This window comes from Corvus kubaryi, unplaced genomic scaffold (genome assembly GCF_017639235.1).
Source record: "Corvus kubaryi isolate FWS band 111438036 unplaced genomic scaffold, C.kubaryi_AGA036_p1.0 37392, whole genome shotgun sequence".
Classification (NCBI taxonomy): domain Eukaryota; kingdom Metazoa; phylum Chordata; class Aves; order Passeriformes; family Corvidae; genus Corvus; species Corvus kubaryi.
The window spans coordinates 753,270-771,841 of NW_024581131.1; the positions used below are offsets into that span (position 1 = coordinate 753,270).

Genomic DNA, 18,572 nt, shown 5'->3' on the forward strand with positions numbered 1-18,572 from the left:
GTCTATTAAGTTTGTTCATGTGTGTTAGTTCATGTTGTACACTTTAATGGAAAGAGGTAGAGGAATTTTACTGGAGACTTTGTTCATGCTTAAGTAAAACAAGTTAAAGGACAGCCCAGCCCCAGGAAAAAGGATTTTGCTTCTTGGAAGCTTAGAGCAGCCTGTGAAGAACAAAGGATGTCTCTGGACAGCCAAGGTAATGCCAGCATCCTCATCCTCTAACATGTCTCCTAGCATTGTCTGGGATCAGAGGTAAGTAACTAGATCCAGCAACATCTGGATCATTAGACAAGCAGCAAGAAAGCTGCAAACCTATAGCTGGTTTGCCAAGTTTTGCTCTGATTAACAATCAGTTGTGTTGGTGTTAGTGATTAGTCAAATTGTGCTGTACTTGGACATTTGATGGGTACAGAAACCCTGTGTAAAACCGCATTTAAGGTGCCCCAGTTTGGCTGGGACAACTTTTGTGGCAGTTTTCCTGGGCACTTGAGTGGACACTGATGATCCAGATCGGTGCTGGCAATGTTCTGGTGAGACCAGGGGCATCCTGAACCTGCCTCGAGCAGAAGGCACCAAACCTCCCCATGGCCAGCTGCACAGTCCGTGTGGGACTGCGTGACTCCGGCCCGGGTGGGAGCAGCCCCCAGGAGCACACGGGGGCCGGGCAGTGTCGCCTGTGGGGACACCTCCGTTCCCCATGCGGGGCAATCCAGCTGTGCCTGCCGGGGCTGGCCAGGAGAGCGCTGGCTCCCGGGGCTGTGTGCGGCTCTCAAAGCCCCGTGCCGCTGCTCCGGTGCTCTCTTCCGTCCGTGAGGGCTTTGAGAGCCGTGGAATGCCTGTGGCTAACCGTGCTGCCGGGAGAGCAAGCGGGGAGGAAAGGCAGCGATGTGCTATCCCCTCGGAGCAGCCCGAGCTCCCCCGCCGCTGTGGGTGCCCATCCCCTCCGGCCGAGGTACCTGCCGCCCTCCTCACGTCACCAGGCTCCGACTATAAAGCGCAGGCGACAGAGCATCCCCCCATCGCAGCTCCCCGAGACGCGCATCTTCAAGGAGAGAGCCACTCACGGGCGGAGAGATGTTTTATTCGGGGATCCTGACAGAGCCGAGCAGGAAAGAAGTGGAGATAAGGGAAGCGGCGTCTCTCCGCCAGCAGAGGAGGATGAAGCAGGCGGTTCAGTTTATTCACAAGGATTCCGCAGATCTCCTCCCTCTGGATGGGCTGAAGAAGCTGGGCACTTCGAAAGATACTGTAAGGCTCTATTGTGTTTACTGGAAGGAGACTTAAGCTGGTAGGGGAGTGTCTATTTCTTTTTTCACGCTGTTTTTCTCTTAGGAGAAGTTGGTTGTGTGTGGAAACCAACTTGTAAAAAATAGGACTTTTGTATGTAAAAGGAAGGGAGTAGAAATATGATATTAGTTATAACCACAGTTGTTTTCTTCTAGTAGGTGATTTTTACATGCCTGGCACCCAGAGTTAATAGAATTTAAATTTTTAAATTTTTATTTTTACTTTTGTATGAAAATGGCATACTGTTTTCAGTACAAAATTCCTCTCTGGGTCAGAGTAAGTCAAAATGGCTTCATACAATGCATATATACACCCATGTTTGCCTGTTGTGTGTATATACACACAACACATAATCATAAATATTCAGTAAAGTATAGTCACTGGTATTTCAAAATATAAAACTGTCAAGATCACGCTTCAATAAAGGCTTATGCAAATATGGGGTTTTTTAAAACCGAAGAGACATAATGTTAGGTTTAAAATATTTACATATACAGTGATCGATGTGGTCCTGTACTTGGTATTTATTAGTCGTCATGTCTTGGGGCAGGAGAGCATTTCTAAATACTCTATAAATATTTGAGCTTTCTCTACTGAGAAAGGATGCTTCAATGTAACATTGAAAGTTCTGACTTAAGGAGTAAAATTTAGGAAACATACCTACCAGGGAAAGCTCATCTAGCTTTTCTTGCCCAACTGTTGCAAAATTCTTGCACCTTGCAAAACAATAGCTGCTTTTTTTCAGTGCTTGATAATGGGTTTTGTTGAAAAACAAAGTCAATCTTTTTATTTTTAGTGGCGTAGTTTTGTTCTGTCAGAGCCTTCCTGCTCGCCTGGGTTGTGCTTGGCTCTGCCTGCCTGAGACAAGTGGAATGAGTTGGCTGTTCTCTGCAGTGCACATGGAGATGGTTTTTTTTGATATCCCGAGTGTTTTGCAATTGTAGGAAGTGAAGTTCCTGCCCAGGGAAGGGCTCAGAAGGAGCTTTCCCGGTCACCACTGAATTGCAGCTCTCCAGCAGGGAGCTGAAGTGCCTTTCAGGGAGTGATGGTGTTATTATTACTGCTGTCAGCAGAGTCTAAATGACAATTTGTGGTTCAGTGACCCCCAGCATGCGGGGCTGAGTCCCTGATGTGGGTTCTGCTCTGCCCAGATAAGAAGCAACAGGCAGCAGGAGCCAGGGGCACTGAGCACTGAAGCCCTTTGCCCTGCACAGCGAGGTCCAGGTTTTGCAGCAGCAGCAGGGACAGAGCATGGGGCTCCTCGTCACCACCTTGGACACAGAGATGTCACTCGAGGTGTCCTCCCTGCTCCCGTGCTGTGGCTGCAGCATCACAGCCCCTGCAAGGAGGATCTGCATGGGGACCTCTCTCCAGGGATATGCCAAAGCCCTGGGGAGGTCCACAGCTCCCAGTGCCCTCCAAGAACAAAAAGAAGGTGCATACGGCAGAGGTGAGACGCTCGTCTGGCTACCCTGGCTGGGGATGGGGTGAGAACCCAGCTGGTGTGGGCCACCCCGTGGCAAAACCCCCTTGTCCCCACGCCACAGCAGGGTGTGATGGCGCAGTGGGCACCTGTGGCCAGGGCTCCCTTGGCCACAGCCTCCTGCCTCCTGGGGTGTATGGGGAGTCCCCACAGTGAGAGCACTGGCAGGTGCTCAGGCCCATCCCACAGTCCCACAGGAAATTCCATGAATTTCAGAGGTGTGTCCCTGGGTTGTGTTACAGAGAAACGATGCTGCCACACTCACCCCTCACACAGCTGGGGTGGGAGAGGGAATTGCTGTGACAGGACACACTGTGTGTCCCCACTGCTGTGGCTGCTGGGATGTCACAAGAGATGTCCCCAGGAGGAGCAGTAGATTGTGCATCGCTGAGACTGGAGACCCTCCAAAATATGGGAGTCTGCCTTGGCGTGGCCCCAAATTGAGAAGCCCAGAGGGGCTGAGCTGCATGGTCAGGAGGCCCAGGGCATCAGAGGTCTTGGCCCAAGGTATTTGCACAGCTTCCTTGGGAATAATTGTGCACCTCCTCACAAAGCAGCACGTTTTTGTGCCCAAAGCTGCGTGGCAGCTGTGGTGACGTGGGCGGAGGGGCTTCTGACGTGCCCAGCGTTGTTAATGCAGGGTTTCCCGCGGGGGTTTTCCAGCAGCCTTGGCAGGAGCAGAGAGGAGGGAACAGCTCCTCAGAGATGGCGACAGGTGGTGAGAACAGATCCTGTCTGTCACTGTGGCAGCTGGCAGCAAGCATTCCAGTTTTGGGGAGAAATCCCCTTCCTTTTGGCCACAGAGCAGGGGGTGCTGTGCGCAGCGAAGCAGCAGCAGGTCAGCAGGGTGGGTGTGCTGGCATCCCCCAGTCTGTGTGGCATTACTCAGCTCCTGAAGCAGCTCTGCCAGTGATGCTGTGCGCAGGCAGAACTGATAAATACTTGTTGTAATCATCCATTTCAAAGCTCTCATCATTTCCAGTGAATTACTCTGGCCCAGACCGAACTCCAGCTCCTCACTCCCTTTATGTACTCTGTCCATTATGAGACCAAGCTATAGAAAAGCATACACTGAGTTTGGCAAATGTAGGGCTGGATGTAGAGAACAGAAATGGCTTTGTTTTGATGACTCTGCCCTCTAATAGCCTCTTTCCTGAAGCCCAGAAAATTGGCACAAGATGGTCTTTAGCTGGGATGTGGGCTCCCTGACAGGGTAACCATGACCCCTTTCCCAGCCTGAACAGGGTGTGCTGGCTCTTGCAGCCCCTCCTGGTGCTCTGACACTTCTCCCTTGCCCCGAGAGCCCCCAGTCCAGTTTGGAGCAGCTTTGCCTGATACAGTCCCTCATCGCTTTGCAAGCTGGGAAACAGAGTTATAAATAGTAACAAACACCAGCAACAGCAACAAAAGCGTTTCCCCTTTCCATCATGCCCTCAGACCTCCCCTGGGCACCCTCAGAGAAGCCCTGGGTACCCTGTGCCACTCCATAAATTGCCCCGGCTATGGGAAGCTGGGGCTGCATTTGGGTGTCCCCACTCTCCTGCTGTGCCCACCCCAGAGTTTGGGGTGTCCTGCCTGCAATGCAAAAAGCTCTAATGTTGCATGCACTGCCTTGCCCAGAGACCTGGCTGCTGCCTGGGCATGCAGGGGTGCAGGGAGGGCTCTTGTCCCACCTCTTCACCCTAATAGAGGGGCTGACAGCACAGGATGCTGGTAGAAGATGTGAATTTGGATGAAGGATGGTAAGAAGACAGAGAAATTGATTATTTCTTGGGATGAGATCTGTTGATGCATTAAAACTTTTTTTTTTTTCTCTACTCTCTAGGCACAGAAGAGAGGGCAAACCTGAGATGGGTTTATGGAGGAGGGGAGCTGGTGTCTTCCCTGACTTTCACCTCCACCTGAGTGAAATTGTTGATGGGTCTGGTTATCTATCCCCAGATGTAGAAGCCAAAATAGAGGGAAACCTCCCAGAGAAATGAATACTACAAGCTGCAGCAATGCACTTGCTTATAAATCAGAGAGGAACAAAGCTGGGCAGAATTATTTGTGCTTTTGACAGTGAGTGGTAAATAACTTCAGCAACAGAGGGTGTCTCTGCTCACTTCTTTAGGTTTCTACTGTGACATTTTTAGGGCATCATGGGTTTTTGCAAGGTCTCAGGCTTGGAAATCCTGATTTGTATTTATATAGTGTGAATGATACCAGGAAAATTATTTTTCAATGACACAATGAAATGTAACATTTTATGTTTTTATTAAACTTCCAACAGTTTTGTGCCATGCAAAGGAATATTGTACCAAGTAATCTGGGTTCCTTCAAACACTGCCAGGCCCACACTGGAGGGAGAACACAGCTGCCTTCCCCACTGCTGTCAGGAGGAGGTGTTCCCCCTCTCCCTCCCTCCCAGACATGGTCTGCTTGCAGTTTGCCTGCAAAATGTGTATTTGCAAATGTCCCCAGGCACATTATCCCTTTACCAAGTATGTATCCATCACTTGAGTCATCTCCATGACTAACATCTCTCACTCTGTTGCACACAAGAGTTAAGGGAAATCCAAGTCAAAGCAAACTAATTAATAGCCTGAGACAGGATGGTGCTGCAGGGAACCTTTTCAGCCCCCTCCTGACAGATTGTTGCTGTATTGGAGCACACCACAAGGAATATTTGTCCCCTCAGAGGCAGGATTTGCTGTGGTTTTCAGAAGGGCAAGTGTCAACAAAAGACAATCCCATTTGTGCTGGTAACTTGTATTCACTGAGTGGTGGATTTTTTTCCTTTTGGTGATGCATCCTGCATAGGATTCATAAAACCAGGGTCTGAGAAACCCCAAGTATGTTACTGATTAACTATCCATGGGAGAACGTGTAGTTAAAGCAATTTAGGTTGAATTCAAGGGTAGATGACAGTTAAAATAGCCATGAGGAGTGAGTTGCAGATTGAGACCAGGCAGATCAGAAGAGCACCCAGACTGTCCTGGATGATGCCACTCAGAAATTTCTGTTGGTCCTGCCTGAGTGGGACTGGACACAAGGAGGTGACCACTGCGTGATGGGCTGTCTTCTGGCCAGCTGGGTGAACTTCATCCATCTACTTCTACACTCCCCTATCCCCTCTCTTGTTGTTTTTAAAAGATGTGAAGAATTCCAGCTGTGTTCCTGAGCTGCAGTCAAACATAAAGGGTAAAAAGGACGTCCCATCCACTGTCAGAAAACCCTGGCTTGCATTTTTGCTCTGGTGAGGAATGCTGGAGGTGATCACTGTGCTGACTGTGCACCTACACCTTATGCCTCATACAAGGGAGTCCTCCCTTCCAAACTGATCTGCTTGTCCCTCCACACAGGGTCCAGTACCAGTGCAGCCAGTCTGCCTGCCTTTAACCCAGTTAAATAGTGCTGGTTTCAGCTGTTTGGCCTCACTGGGAAGGCAGCACAATGTCAGATCTGATTCTTCTCCATCAGAAGTGTGGCTGTGTCACTGCCTGTACACAGGACATGCTCTGTAGTGTGCTGGTCAGACACAGCACCTGCAACCCAAAATGGCCATGGGATTTTCTTTCAAGTAGCAGAAATAAGAACAGTGGAAAGTGGGGACGCAAGGAGCTGATATGTCCCAGTGACCACTGGTGCTGGCTGCAGCTGCCCCATCCCATCAGTCAGGTCCAGCTCCACTGGCCACGTTGTGCCCACAGCAGGATCTTAAGTGCCAACGTGGCTGCAGTTATTTTAGGATGATGCCAGGTTGCATTAGCCTTGTGTAAGTGGTGTTACTTAACATGCTGTGCACAAGGGTGGGCACTGGCCAGCTCGGGGAGCCATGGCCCAAGGTTTTCAACGTTATCCTGACTCTGATATTCCCTTGGGATGAGGAAGTTTGCTGGTTCAGATGTCTCTGCAGACACACAGGCTTATTTAATGTGAATGCAAAAATTCAGGAATAAGCCAGTAAGAATGTCTCACTATGGACAAATTAAAATCAGAAGGAGAGGCAGATTAGCCAGGCAGAGAAATGAGCAAATAATCAGGCAGAGTCATTTCACCTCCAGCAGAGTATGTGCATCCATCTGTGATGAACATTAAATGTAAAAAGGCTTTTGGGAAAGAGGTTGGGGGAGATCTTGAGAGGCAACATGCTTCTCCCAGAACAGAAGGAAATGACAGAGAAAGAGAGAAGTGTTGGGAATTCCTGGGAGAATACCTGCCTACCTCAGACCAACTTACCTCTTCCCCTCCTCTCCCGTTCCTCATGTGATATGGCACTCAGGATTGGTCCCATTTACCCACCCTTAGCAGCTAAATAAAAATATGGGGGAAGAGACACACAGGGCAATTTTAGACTTTCTTCATACTTAGGTGGTGAATGTCATTGGAAAGGCAATTTGTTACATCTGAATTTTTCACATCACTACAGAATTCCCAATATCAAGAGATGAAGGCAGTTATGGATGAAACAGCAGCTTGAAAAGGCCGGACTTGTTTGGATTCCTATAGGCAATCAAATCTTGAGTTTGGTAAAATAAAGGCATCCCTCCAAAGTCTGGTTAATATATTGAAAGTATTATTCCCTTCGCAATACCAAGTAGCTCTCTAGTGAAAGCCAGGTAAGCCAGAGCTAGCTAGGAAGAGTACTTGTAGTCTGGGAATCAGGGAGAGTGAGTTTAGGGCACCCCTCCCACGAGAGCAGCACTGGCCCATGGGCACCACAGGCAGTCTGGTGACACAGGCCCCTGTGTGGCTTTCCTCTGGCTTCACCCTGCTCTTCTGTGTGTGTTCTTTCTCAAAGCAACCACATAACATCCTGCAAAAGCGCCTGATGGAGACAAACTTATCCAAGTTACGAGGCAGCCGAGGCAGCTGGTCTCCAAAGGGCGATCTCTCATCACAGATCAACAAGCTGAACCAAACCAAACTGGGCAGCTCAGGGAAAATGGAGGATGAAGAGCTCATAGCGGTGAGCTGCCAGGTAATAGTCCCTCCACAGCCTTTTGTGATGTTTTTTCCCTGCAGATTTTATTTCTAACAGTCTCAGGCTGTGCTCTCATTCTCCATGTTTCCCAGTTAGGGTTGTGCTCCCGCAGGGTTGTCATGGCTGTGTGGATGCACTCCCTCTGCAGCTCCAGGCTGCTGTGGCAGAGATGCCCACCTGGGAACCATAGTGAAAACTGGTCTTATGGATGTCTTCCCCCACACATCAGGGCAGAGGGGGTAGCTAGGCTGGGGCAGCCTGCTGAAATGCTGAGGTGTAATTATCCATGGCAAATCCTTGTGCTCACAGCCTGCTTGTTTTCCTCAAGTGCCATCCCTATTTTCTTTGCCCAAGGGTTATTTCACATTTCTCTTCCTTAGCCCCATGCTCTTTTGTATTTCCCACTCTCCACAATATACTCCCCTGCCTGGGGCTGCCCCATCTGCTCTCTGCAGTGGCAAATGAGCGAGGAAGGGCTCAGGACCCTACATGCATCTGAGCATGCAGGGGAGCAGGGATGAACTGGCATGAGGAGAGTTCAAGGGGACCAGAGACCCTGGACACTCTGTGCTCATCCTGCGCCCCACACATCATTTTCCATCTCTTCTTGCTCTTGCAGTGTGCGGGGAAGGAGCTGAAGGCTGTGGTGGACACCGGCTCACAGCACAACCTCATGTCATCTGCCTGCCTGGACAGGCTGGGGTAAATATCCAGCTGATTTCTGTTTTGTAGGAGCATGGCACCTGGCAGCACAGGCACTGTCCTGGGGCTGGGGCTTTGCTCATGTCAGTGATGGTCATTCTAGAAGGGAGTGCTTTGGGCTGTGACTGGGTAAGCCCCTGAACCTCCTGGTACAACCAAATCCCATCCCAATCTTAAATGGCAGAGAGATGGAATAGGAAACCACTGGTACCACCCTATTCACCTCTGAGGGAACCTCTTCAGACGGTTGGATGCATTTGTATTTGTTCACTGCCTGCTTGTCACTCAGTGCCTCACGAAACAGCTGAACCTTTCCCAGCCTTCTGTGTCCCCAGGGCAGGCGTGGGGCTGTAGCCCAGCCCAGCTCTGCAGGCTCCTGTGGCAGGGCAGGGACCAGGCTGCTGGACATGCCCCCACCAGAGGCTGCAGCACTGCTGGCCCAGCACCGAGTGTAAAGGAGCTGTGTGCATGCATGTTCTCAGAACTGGGTCTCCGATGCTGCTCCCAATTACAAATTTCTCCTGGTTAAAGGAAAAGGAAATGTATTTACGGATTGTTGGAGAGGTAACTGACAGCCATTTGCAGCAAAACTCACTCGTCTCTGAGAAACAGGACCAGGCATCAGCTCACAGGATATCAAGGAGGTTTTGGCACTTTATTCCCATGGAGTCAGTGCTTTTTTTTGCAGTAATTATGAAAAAAAAAAAATTACACCTTTTCCTTGAGCACTACTGCATGGCCCTGAATGAATGGTGCCTGTTCCTGTCCTAATATTAATTACTTATTTGCTGAACAGTGTTTAGTGACTGGAAGGTGGCTGGGCTTACTACAGCCTTGTCCCAATCTGTGGAGCAGCTCAGCCAAGCTTAGGATGGCCACAGGATGGCATTTGGAGGGATATCATGGCCTGGGACAGTTCCTCTGCTCCCTGTGTTACTTACATGTGTCCGGTGCAGTTCTCACAGCACTGCTCTGCTGCAGCAGCCCTGTCCTTCAAAGAGCACTGAAGAAAGAGGTTAGAGCCTGTTTCTGGTGCCCAGGTCTCAGGGGACTCAAAACAGCACATATGTGGCTGATGCTCAGGCTCAATTCCTCCCTTCTTTTTCAAAAATCTTTTTGTGTCTTGTCAGGATGCCAGTCACTCTCTCCCCCTCGCTCTGAGGGAAGCAGCAGAGTAGGCTCACAGGTTGCCAGCATGAGAAATCCCCTGTGGAGCTGTAGGAGGTGCAGGAGGTGGCCAAGGAACTCCTAAACTTCTCAGTGATATGTTCCCACTGGTTTTTAGGGCCAGGCTCCAAGAAAGCAGCAGAGGGGATCCAGCTCCTTCTCTCTGCTACCCTCCTGGTCCTTGTACCTGTGTTAAATGGTGTGGGCAATGCCCACCTCAGTCCTGGGGCCTCTGAGGGGGCTGGTCCCCCCAGGACAGATGGACAGACAGACACACACACACGCACTGCTGCAATGTGGCTCAGCAGAAAGGTACCTCAAATAGCTGAAAATTGATACAGCTTTTATCCAAGGGAGAGATCAGCACCTCAAATGGCCTTTCCATTAGATTCTTGTTCACTTTAAAAGAGAAACTGAAGCTAAATAATTAATTAGTATTGTCAGACTGGTGTAGTTAGAAGCTGTACCTCTGACAGAAGTATCTCTGACATCCTTGTTTTCTTTTCTTTGGGCTGATGTGATTGATCTGTCCCCATTTCCTCTGAACAAATCCAGCAGCAGTGCCTAACAAACTAACAACCTGATTGGGCTGCCCTGGATGTGAGCCATGTTCAGCATGGACAAAAGGGGACTCAGGGGGTACCTTATTACTCTCTACAACTACCTGAAAGGAGGCTCGAGTGATGTAATGAGTGACAGGACCAGAGGAAGTGGTCTCAGGTTGTGCCATGTGGGCGTTAGTTTGGATATCAGGAAAAATTTCTTCACTGAAAGGATGGTCAGGCCTTGGAACAAGCTGCTTAGCGAAGTGGTTGGCATCACCATGCCTAGGAATGTTCAAAATATGTGTGGGTGTGGCATTTGGGGACAGAGTTTAGTGGTGACCTTGGCAGTGCTGGGTTAACAGTTGGACTCAATGGTCTTAGAGGTCTGTTCCAACCTCAACATCTCTGTGATTCCGTGGGGACACAGTGTCAGCGCCACTCGTGGAAGCTGGAGTGAACTACCCCTTCCTTACACCCACACTGCTTTAGAAGCAATTTTGTATTCCCCAAGCCTCGAGGAAATGTAGGAAAAAGATTCCTCAGGTAAAGCCAAAATCCAGTACAGAGCTGTGCTTGGGGCAGCCCCAGGGCTGCACTGTGGGTCCTGCTGTGGTCTGATGTGGGTGTGGGCTGCTGGCTGCCTGCAGAGCATCCACAGAGAACCTGCCAGGGAAGCAGCTTTCCAATAACAGCGTGGTAAATGAGCAAGGCTAAGAGCACTTCAGGCGTAAGCACCCTCCAAACACCATTTGCTCCTTGCTGGAACAGCCAAGCCATGGCCATCTGATGTTAGGGGTGTTTTCAATGCACAGGTTAAAGGAGCATCTCAAAGCACTCCCTGTCGAAGACGAGATGGTTTCGTTGCCGAACAAGGTCAGAGCCATAGGCCAGATAGAGTGTCTGTCCCTCACAGTGGGAGCGGTCCCCGTGGAGTGCGCTGCCCTCGTCGTGGGTGAGTGTATAACCCTCTGCTCCTCCACTACGGGCTGGGGTCTAATTCCTCTCACCCCAGAAGGACAAAAAAAAGCTTTAGGAAGATGTTAAAATTAAAATATAATAAGTTCTTGTTTGGCCCCTCAGAGGAAGGGGAGAGGAGGTGTTCAGCAGGCTTAGCTTTGTCATGCTGATGGAGCAACTCCTGCATGTCCCTGCAGGCACACCCGCCTGCCCTCCTGCCATCCTGTACCCTCCTGTTCTCCTCTGGAGTCAGTCCCTTTATAAACAGGGTTTTGTTAAGTAGAACAACCACGAAGGAAGGAAGGATGGAGTCACTGACAAAAAGCACAGGAGGGCATTTTGAATGTATAAATCTGAACTGTCCTGTTTTTTTCAGAAGACAACGAGCAACCCTTCTCCCTTGGGCTGCAGACACTGAAGTCTCTGAAGGTAGGGGTTTTCCAGCAGGATGCTTACCTGTGCTGGTGGGGGAGCTGGGACCACTCAGAATTGCAGTTTTCCCTCTCACCTAGAGGCATTTATTCTCTACAGTGTGTCATAAACATGGAGAAGCACCACCTTGTTCTGGGGCAGATGGACAGGGAAGAAATCCCGTTTGTGGGCATTGACAGTGCTGAGGCAGGAGAGCAGTAAGTAGTCTGGGGAGGTGAGCTGCGTGTCTATCCCTCAGCCTGGTGGCAGGGGCCCCTGGCAGGGCCAGACAGGAGCTGCCAGACCCTTTGCTGGAGGCGAGTGAGAGGTCAATGACCCCGGCAGAAGTCGTTTTCATCAGCTCATAAAATTTTGAAACAGAGCTTTTTCGGCAGCCCTTGTCAGCTTTTACTGGTTTTTTTCTAGTAAATATTGTACATCAAAGCGGGTGTCTGAAAAGACACTCACAGGGGAATGCCTTAGGAAATGTACTTTTTGGAGGTCACTAAGAAGACTCCTTGAGCCCTGCTTTGACAGTGTTCACAAACAAACCTTTGTCTGGAAAATATTTATGAAGCAAGGCTGACAAACCCACATGAATGTTTGAGAGAGAGATCCTGTCTGGAGATAACGGTGTTGCCACTTCTCCCTGCATTACCCCAGCAGCCCTCCTTCCAGCTCTTCCTGGTGTCCCAGATTTTTCCAGCCTTATCTCCCTAAAGAAAGATAAAGATGTGCTGCACCTCCTAAATGAGTGTGGCTGGCTCTGCGGGCGAGCAGGCTGCAGGCAGGGCAAACCTCCTCCTCTCAGTCACTGCACGGGGCTCTTTCTTGCGGAGTGCTGTGAAGAAGAGATGTATCACCGATTCCTGCCTCTGACTCATGAAACCGGCAGGCACCGAGCGCCTGACGGGGGGGTCTGCACTTCTGTGCCACCGCAGGCAGTGCTTGTGGTTGCTCAGCGATGAGCAACCTAAAAAGCGTTTGCTCACTGCTTAAGAAAGAGCGTCTGATGGATGATGTAGGTCAGCATCTTCTTTAGCTGCCTGTCGCGACCAGCCACAGGGATTTGGGATGTCCTGCAGCCCCGTGCAGCTCAACCCTCTGTGCTGGGCACTGCCGAGCTCGAGTGGGGTGGGGGAAGGAGCACAGCTCCCTCAGCCGGTTGTATCCATGGGCATTGGAGCGCGCAGGAGGGATGTGGGGGCTAGTGTGGGCACTCAGGGTGAGAGCGCAGGTGTGCCTGCTCTGTGTCCAGCTCGCCCACCCGCCGTGTGTCCGGGCCAGCCGATGGCCCTGGTGCAGCGTGTGAGCCCAGGGAGGGCCGGGTACAGCACTGTGGGGGAGCCGTGCCGAGCCATGCCAGACCACAGGCTGGTTTCCCTGTCTCCTTTGAAACAGAGATGCGAGAGACGCAGCGTGGTTCTGTCGCCACTGCAGTGATAAATTATTTCTTAGTACTGCTTTCAAAGTCAAATTGTGCTGCTTTTTTTTTTTTTCCCCCTGTGAAAAACGCCTGTTTTACTAAATGTCTTTTCCTTCCAGTTTCAGCAGTTTGGAGGCATAAAGAGAAATTGAAACACCATCCCCACACAAGAGCTTGATATCAAAGAAATCCTGTGCAGCTGTTCCAGATGAAACAGCAACGCTCTGCTTTGAAAACATTTATACTAGGCTACAGCTTGAGTAGAGCTAAATGAAATCCTGTTTGTAGCCAGTAATTTAGAGATATTGTCATGTTTATCTATGGATTTTGAGAAACAAACGTGTGCTTATTTTCTGGACTTTTCTATATAGTGTACTCTTTATTACAAACAGTTGGGAAAACCTTATTAATTCCTTCTGATGAGAAAAATACTTTTTATAGTGGCCTCATATGAGTAATTGTACTTAGCTGTGATTAGAGGCTATCAGAATGAGACTTTTATTAATGATTTTTCCAGGAGCTAAGCATTTATATTCTCTTAATCAATATTGCCACATTCAAATGGCCATTACCAGGAAGTTACTCGGAGTAAAATAACAATGTTAATACTACCTAGGAATTATAGCTCATCCTGTTAGCATAGTATTGTTGCCATGTAATTAGGGATGCAACTGCTGGCTTGATGAGAAAGAGTAGTTGCAGAATTATTAATGGGTTATAGGCTTCTCTGCAGTGGTGTGGCAGAAGCACAGGAATAGGGCTTGGGAGGGCTACCAGGGTGATCTCCTGGTGTGGGGTTGGCACCAGCGCTGGGGCTCAAAACCCTCTGAGGAGGGATCCTCTGGGCAAGTCTTGGCTGCCTTCCTGTGGGGGTCATCAAGTAAATAAATCATTACACCGGGCCAAAAAGCAAAAAACAAGCACAAAAGTGTGTTGTCTGGAAGCAGCAGATGCAGTGCCCTTGGTTCCCCCTGCCAGCAGGACCTGTGGCTATCCCTGCCCAGCCAGCACCCAGCCTGAAGCCCCTGCAGCACCCAGGCCACGGCTGGTGCAGGTTATTGACTCCAGCTGCACTTCAGTGCTGCTGCCAGAAATGCCATATTTTTTATATCTGTCTGCAAATTGCCTGGGTTTTTAAGTACAACCCCTGATTACCCTCAGGGGAGGTGGGAGTTTTTGCCAGGACAAGCATTTCATTTGGTGTCACTGTCCTGGAGCAGCAGGGTTGCTGCTTAGCCCATGCCATACGTTATTGCCTGGGGGAGCCTGGCCTCGCACAAATGCAGCGCTTTATGTTTCCAAAACCTCACAGGAATTAATCACTGTCATCTGCTGAAGAGGCATTTTTAAAATTCAGAATAATATCCTTGTGATGTTGTGCATCCTCTGATGGCCAGTCCTGCTGCAGCTGGATCCTTAAGGGATCTATTTGTGCTGCAGGAGCAGGAGCTGCTCTGGCAGCTCTGGCTTAGCAAAAGCACTTTGGCCCTGGCATCAGCCACAAGCACCGACAGCATTCCCACTTTGGAAGCTTCTTGATGGTTCTGGGTGGGAATCAAAAAGTTTTGTCACCTCATGGCCATCGGCAGCCAGGCTCCTGCCAGCTGATCCAGCGTGTGCCCGCTCCCACCATCCCGTGCCTGCCAGGGAATCTCAGCTGGAGCTTTATCTCCTGCAGTGGGTTTGAACCTCTTTTCAGTATTGGGTATATCCAGCAAACCTGACCTATCTGTATTTTGAGCTATTTTCTATTTTGGTGATAAGTTTCAGTGCTTTCTCTACATACAATATTTTATAACAGCTATAAATATAAAAATATATATATATACATTTACAAGGTTGGGCTGCCCACGGTAGTCCCACTGATGTGTTGTAGAAATATTTCACTAAATATGAAATATATTTGATTATTTTATATGCTATGAGTTTGGTACTTTGGTACTTTTTCTTTCTGTGCATATTACTGTGCTAAATGTCAAATTAAATCCAAATAAAGTTACACTGTTATTGCTGTTTATTTGCTTGCATGCTGGATATGCTGGGTTTTTTTGTTTTCAGTGCACATCTCTGTTAAGAAAAGGAGTTTGTTTCACTCTTTAGTCTGATGGGGCTCTACAGTGCTTTTGGAAATGCTGTTGAGAATTGCCATTGAACTGAGGGAGAGTGGCAGTGGAGATGAATTAACCAGGGCAGGCTAAATGGTACACAGCACTTGGGGTAAAGGTGAGCACTTGAAATCCCAGCCTTCTGTCACCACGTGTTTCCCTCCCGAGGGAGGTACGAGATCCTGCTGTTTCCAGGTTTACACTTTGGAAAGCTGTTTTGGTGTTTATGCTGTGTTTGGTGAGCTCGCTGGGACAATGCCAGCACAGGTGGATATGAAAGTCCTTTGGAAACTCTGGAAAGCTGGGAAAAGAAAGTGGCCAGGACACAAGAGAGGCGAGGCATGTGACCACAGAGATCTGTGTCTTCCCCAAAGCTTTGAATGTGGATTTAGGGAGTTCCTGTCTCTGCCTGGATGGGCTTTAGGCTGCTGCAGCAGTAGTCTAGCTCTGTCTTACTGATGAGAAGTTATCCTTTCACGCACTCCACATCCCACAGCAACAGCCTTTGGTAGAGCAGCAATGCTCTAAGCCCAGTAAAACTGGCTCTCCTCAACACTGGGCTGGCACTTTCTATGAGCATGGAAAGAAACCAGGCTCCAGCAATGAAGTGGGGGGAAAAAAAAAAGGATCAATGTGCAGGCAAAAACAATGTCTCGTGCTTCCTGGAGCTGCTACAGGTTTCTAGATTTACTCAGACTGTTCCTGATGCTAGAGAGCAGAGTCTCAGCACACGCAAATGGAAAATCAGTGGGCAAAATTCCATCCCTTCTGCACAGAGTAGGGCTAGCCCTGGAGCTAGTGGCCCTTCAGAGCTGGCTCCTGTGAACAGGATCTCTATAGGACAGGACAGCTGCTATAGCAGACAGGCGTTCACCTCAGTGCAGAGGGATTATAGAATATGGGAAGTAATACCAGATCTCTGCATCAAGCACTTGCATGGTCACAGGGGTAGATGGTACAGCAGCTGAGTGCTGCAGAGCAGCTCAGCAAGCCCTGGGTGCTTGCTCCTTCTCCTCTCCAGCCCTGGTGTGTGCCTGTGCCCCTTTGGCAACCTCTCCCTGACGTGAGTTTGCAGGAAGGCCTTGTAACCGAGGGACCTGCTGCCTCTTGCCAGGTGGCTGGGGCAGAGAAGAGGGCAATGCCTGCAGCCATCTGAGATAAGGAGGACTCAGGAGATAAAGAGACAGCTGTGAGAGGATATTATGAGAAGCCTCTGGGGTGGTAGAGGGTTTTGTTGAATGTTTTATTCAGCTGGTTAATGCTGTCATGCTGCACACAAACATCTCACAGGTGAGGGCAAGCACAACCCCCTTCCCAAGAAGCCTCAGGGAAATCAAGCCAGCTGCTCCTTGGCCAAAGCACTGTCCCTCGTGCTCATGTGGCCAGCAGAGTGTGGTGGGACAAAACACCTTTGCTCCCTCCAAGACCATGTCTTGTCCTCATTTTGGTCATGCCTAAAGCCGAGACAAAGCACACAAAGAAGATATGAAACAGAACCTTGGTGAGCCCGTTGCTTCAAAAGCTGGTGGAACATGCAGGATCTTGATGATTGGGTTCTTGCAATTAAGACGGCCCATGTGGGTAAGGCATCAACACTCGCTGAAAATTGTACAGACCTGGAGATCTGGTGGAGAGTGGCTGTCAGGCTCTCAATGCATGTCTGTACTTCATTGCAACTAACACACCTGAGGGCATGTGGGCAGGCAGCAGCAGAGGAGGAGTGCCCTGGGGCTGCACAGTGGGGTTCTGCCCACAACCCCAACACCTTCCACCACATTTGCTAATTAACTCCTTCTGGGCTGCCCACTCTGCAGCAGCACTTGCTGCTGATCCGAGTGGAAAGTCAGAAGCCATTGCCAGGAGTAACCCTACAGCAATCATTCACATGTGTTTTGGATCCTGCTGAGATCCACCAACATCTTTTCATCACCTCTACCAGCAGAGCAGCTGATTAGATGAGACCTGCTGGGGTGTTTCTTCACACTTATCTCCAGGGTAATCTGTTATCTAACAGCTCTCCAGGGAGGTCCTTTTTTATGGGCTTTTCTATTACTGATGATGAAACGATGCTCAACATATTGTGAAAACAAATCTAATTCTTACATCTCAGAAGCAAATAACTTGATGACTTATTTCTATATAAACATTTGTCTTGGGGCTGTATATTGCTGGGATTATTTTATGGGACAAACATCAGTTGAGGTCTGTATTGCTTTATCACCTGCTGCTTAATAGATGGAGGTGAAGTATCAGGTTTCCATCAACTACAAGTCTGCTCCTTTTCCTAAGATGAGATTCCTCTTTTTCATGGGCTCTGCACTGCAGGCAGTAACCCAATTTGTCTCCTCCTCCTCCTCCTGCGTTAACAACCGCACGGCTGATGAAGGGCTGCAGGCTCTGGAGATGACACTGCAGGTATCAGTGACATTTCAACAGAGATGGCTTTGCTGCAAAGGCAATTGATTTAATGATTTTGTTACTAGAGTGGTGCTGCCACCACTTCCCCAGGATGAGATTTCATTGCCCCCAAAGCGGGTGTGAAGAGAGTCGACAACCTAAAAATATCGGGAGTTTAGGAAAACAGGAAGCCACGGCAGCAGGAGAACTAGCTGGGGGGGAAGCTACAGGGACTTTCTCTCTGCTTCTTGAGTGCATCAGGATCGATGCCTGGGGCTCGTGGCCGCCCCCGCAGGGAGACGCAGTTGAATTCTCCAGAAAAGCGCCTCAGCTCGCACAAGGGGAAGTGGTGCAAAGTTATGTGCTCATTAAACCTAAAGCCACCCAGTATCCGGAAACAGGTGGGGATCTGCAGAATGTGGGGAGCTCTTAGTGCTGTTTCAGCCCCTTGTGTCTCCACCTGCTCCCCCCAGACAGTGGCAAGGCCAGCACTCATTTACTGCTCACCTCCTCTCACCTCTTTCTCAGAGACCAGGAGAAACAACCTCCTCCCTTCAGTGGAGCTACTGCAGGTGAGGAAACCACTGCCTAACACTTTGAGGTGCCTCTGGGGTTTCATTGCCTGTGGGGTGGCACAGCCTGCCCACACCCTGTGCTGTGGTATCCAGCTGGTTGTGCTTGGCTTGGCTTGTGCTTGGCTCTGGGCTGGAGTGCTGGGACCCTGCTGGGGGGCAATGGGCTGCAGTGTCCCTGTGCTCTTGCTGGCAGCAGCCCCATGGGTGACACAGGGGCTGCGGAAAGTGGTGCCCTGGCTTGGTGCCAGAAGAAAGGAGCAGATGCTCCTACCAAGGGATGAAGCACTAAGAGAAGACTGGGGAGGAAGACCTGGACCCAGCCATCTAAAACCTCTCTCTGTTGTAAGGAGAAGGTAGGCAGGGCCAAGTACTGCTGTTACCTGCAACCCAGGTCTGCACAGCTGGCCATCGAATATTCCAGGTGTTGCCAGCTAGGAAGCATCTCAATGGCAATGCTGGCACAGGCAGCATTGAAAAATACTGCCTAAGGGAAGGAGCAATATTGAGACCTGTGATCTCAGTGAGAAAACCAATATATTTTGAAGTGTTGC

At 49.7% G+C, this 18,572-nt stretch overlaps 1 protein-coding gene across 1 annotated transcript; it reads left to right on the top strand.

Annotated features, from left to right (window-relative positions):
• The first annotated feature begins 869 nt into the window (after window positions 1-869).
• Window positions 870-14,961, top strand: NRIP3 (nuclear receptor interacting protein 3). The gene is made up of 7 exons (XM_042038594.1): window positions 870-1,248; window positions 7,554-7,733; window positions 8,356-8,438; window positions 10,963-11,102; window positions 11,484-11,536; window positions 11,639-11,736; window positions 13,064-14,961. The coding sequence occupies exons 1-7, from the start codon at window positions 1,075-1,077 to the stop codon at window positions 13,083-13,085; spliced, it is 750 nt and encodes a 249-aa protein (XP_041894528.1). The 5' UTR covers window positions 870-1,074; the 3' UTR covers window positions 13,086-14,961.
• The last annotated feature ends 3,611 nt before the right edge of the window (window positions 14,962-18,572 follow it).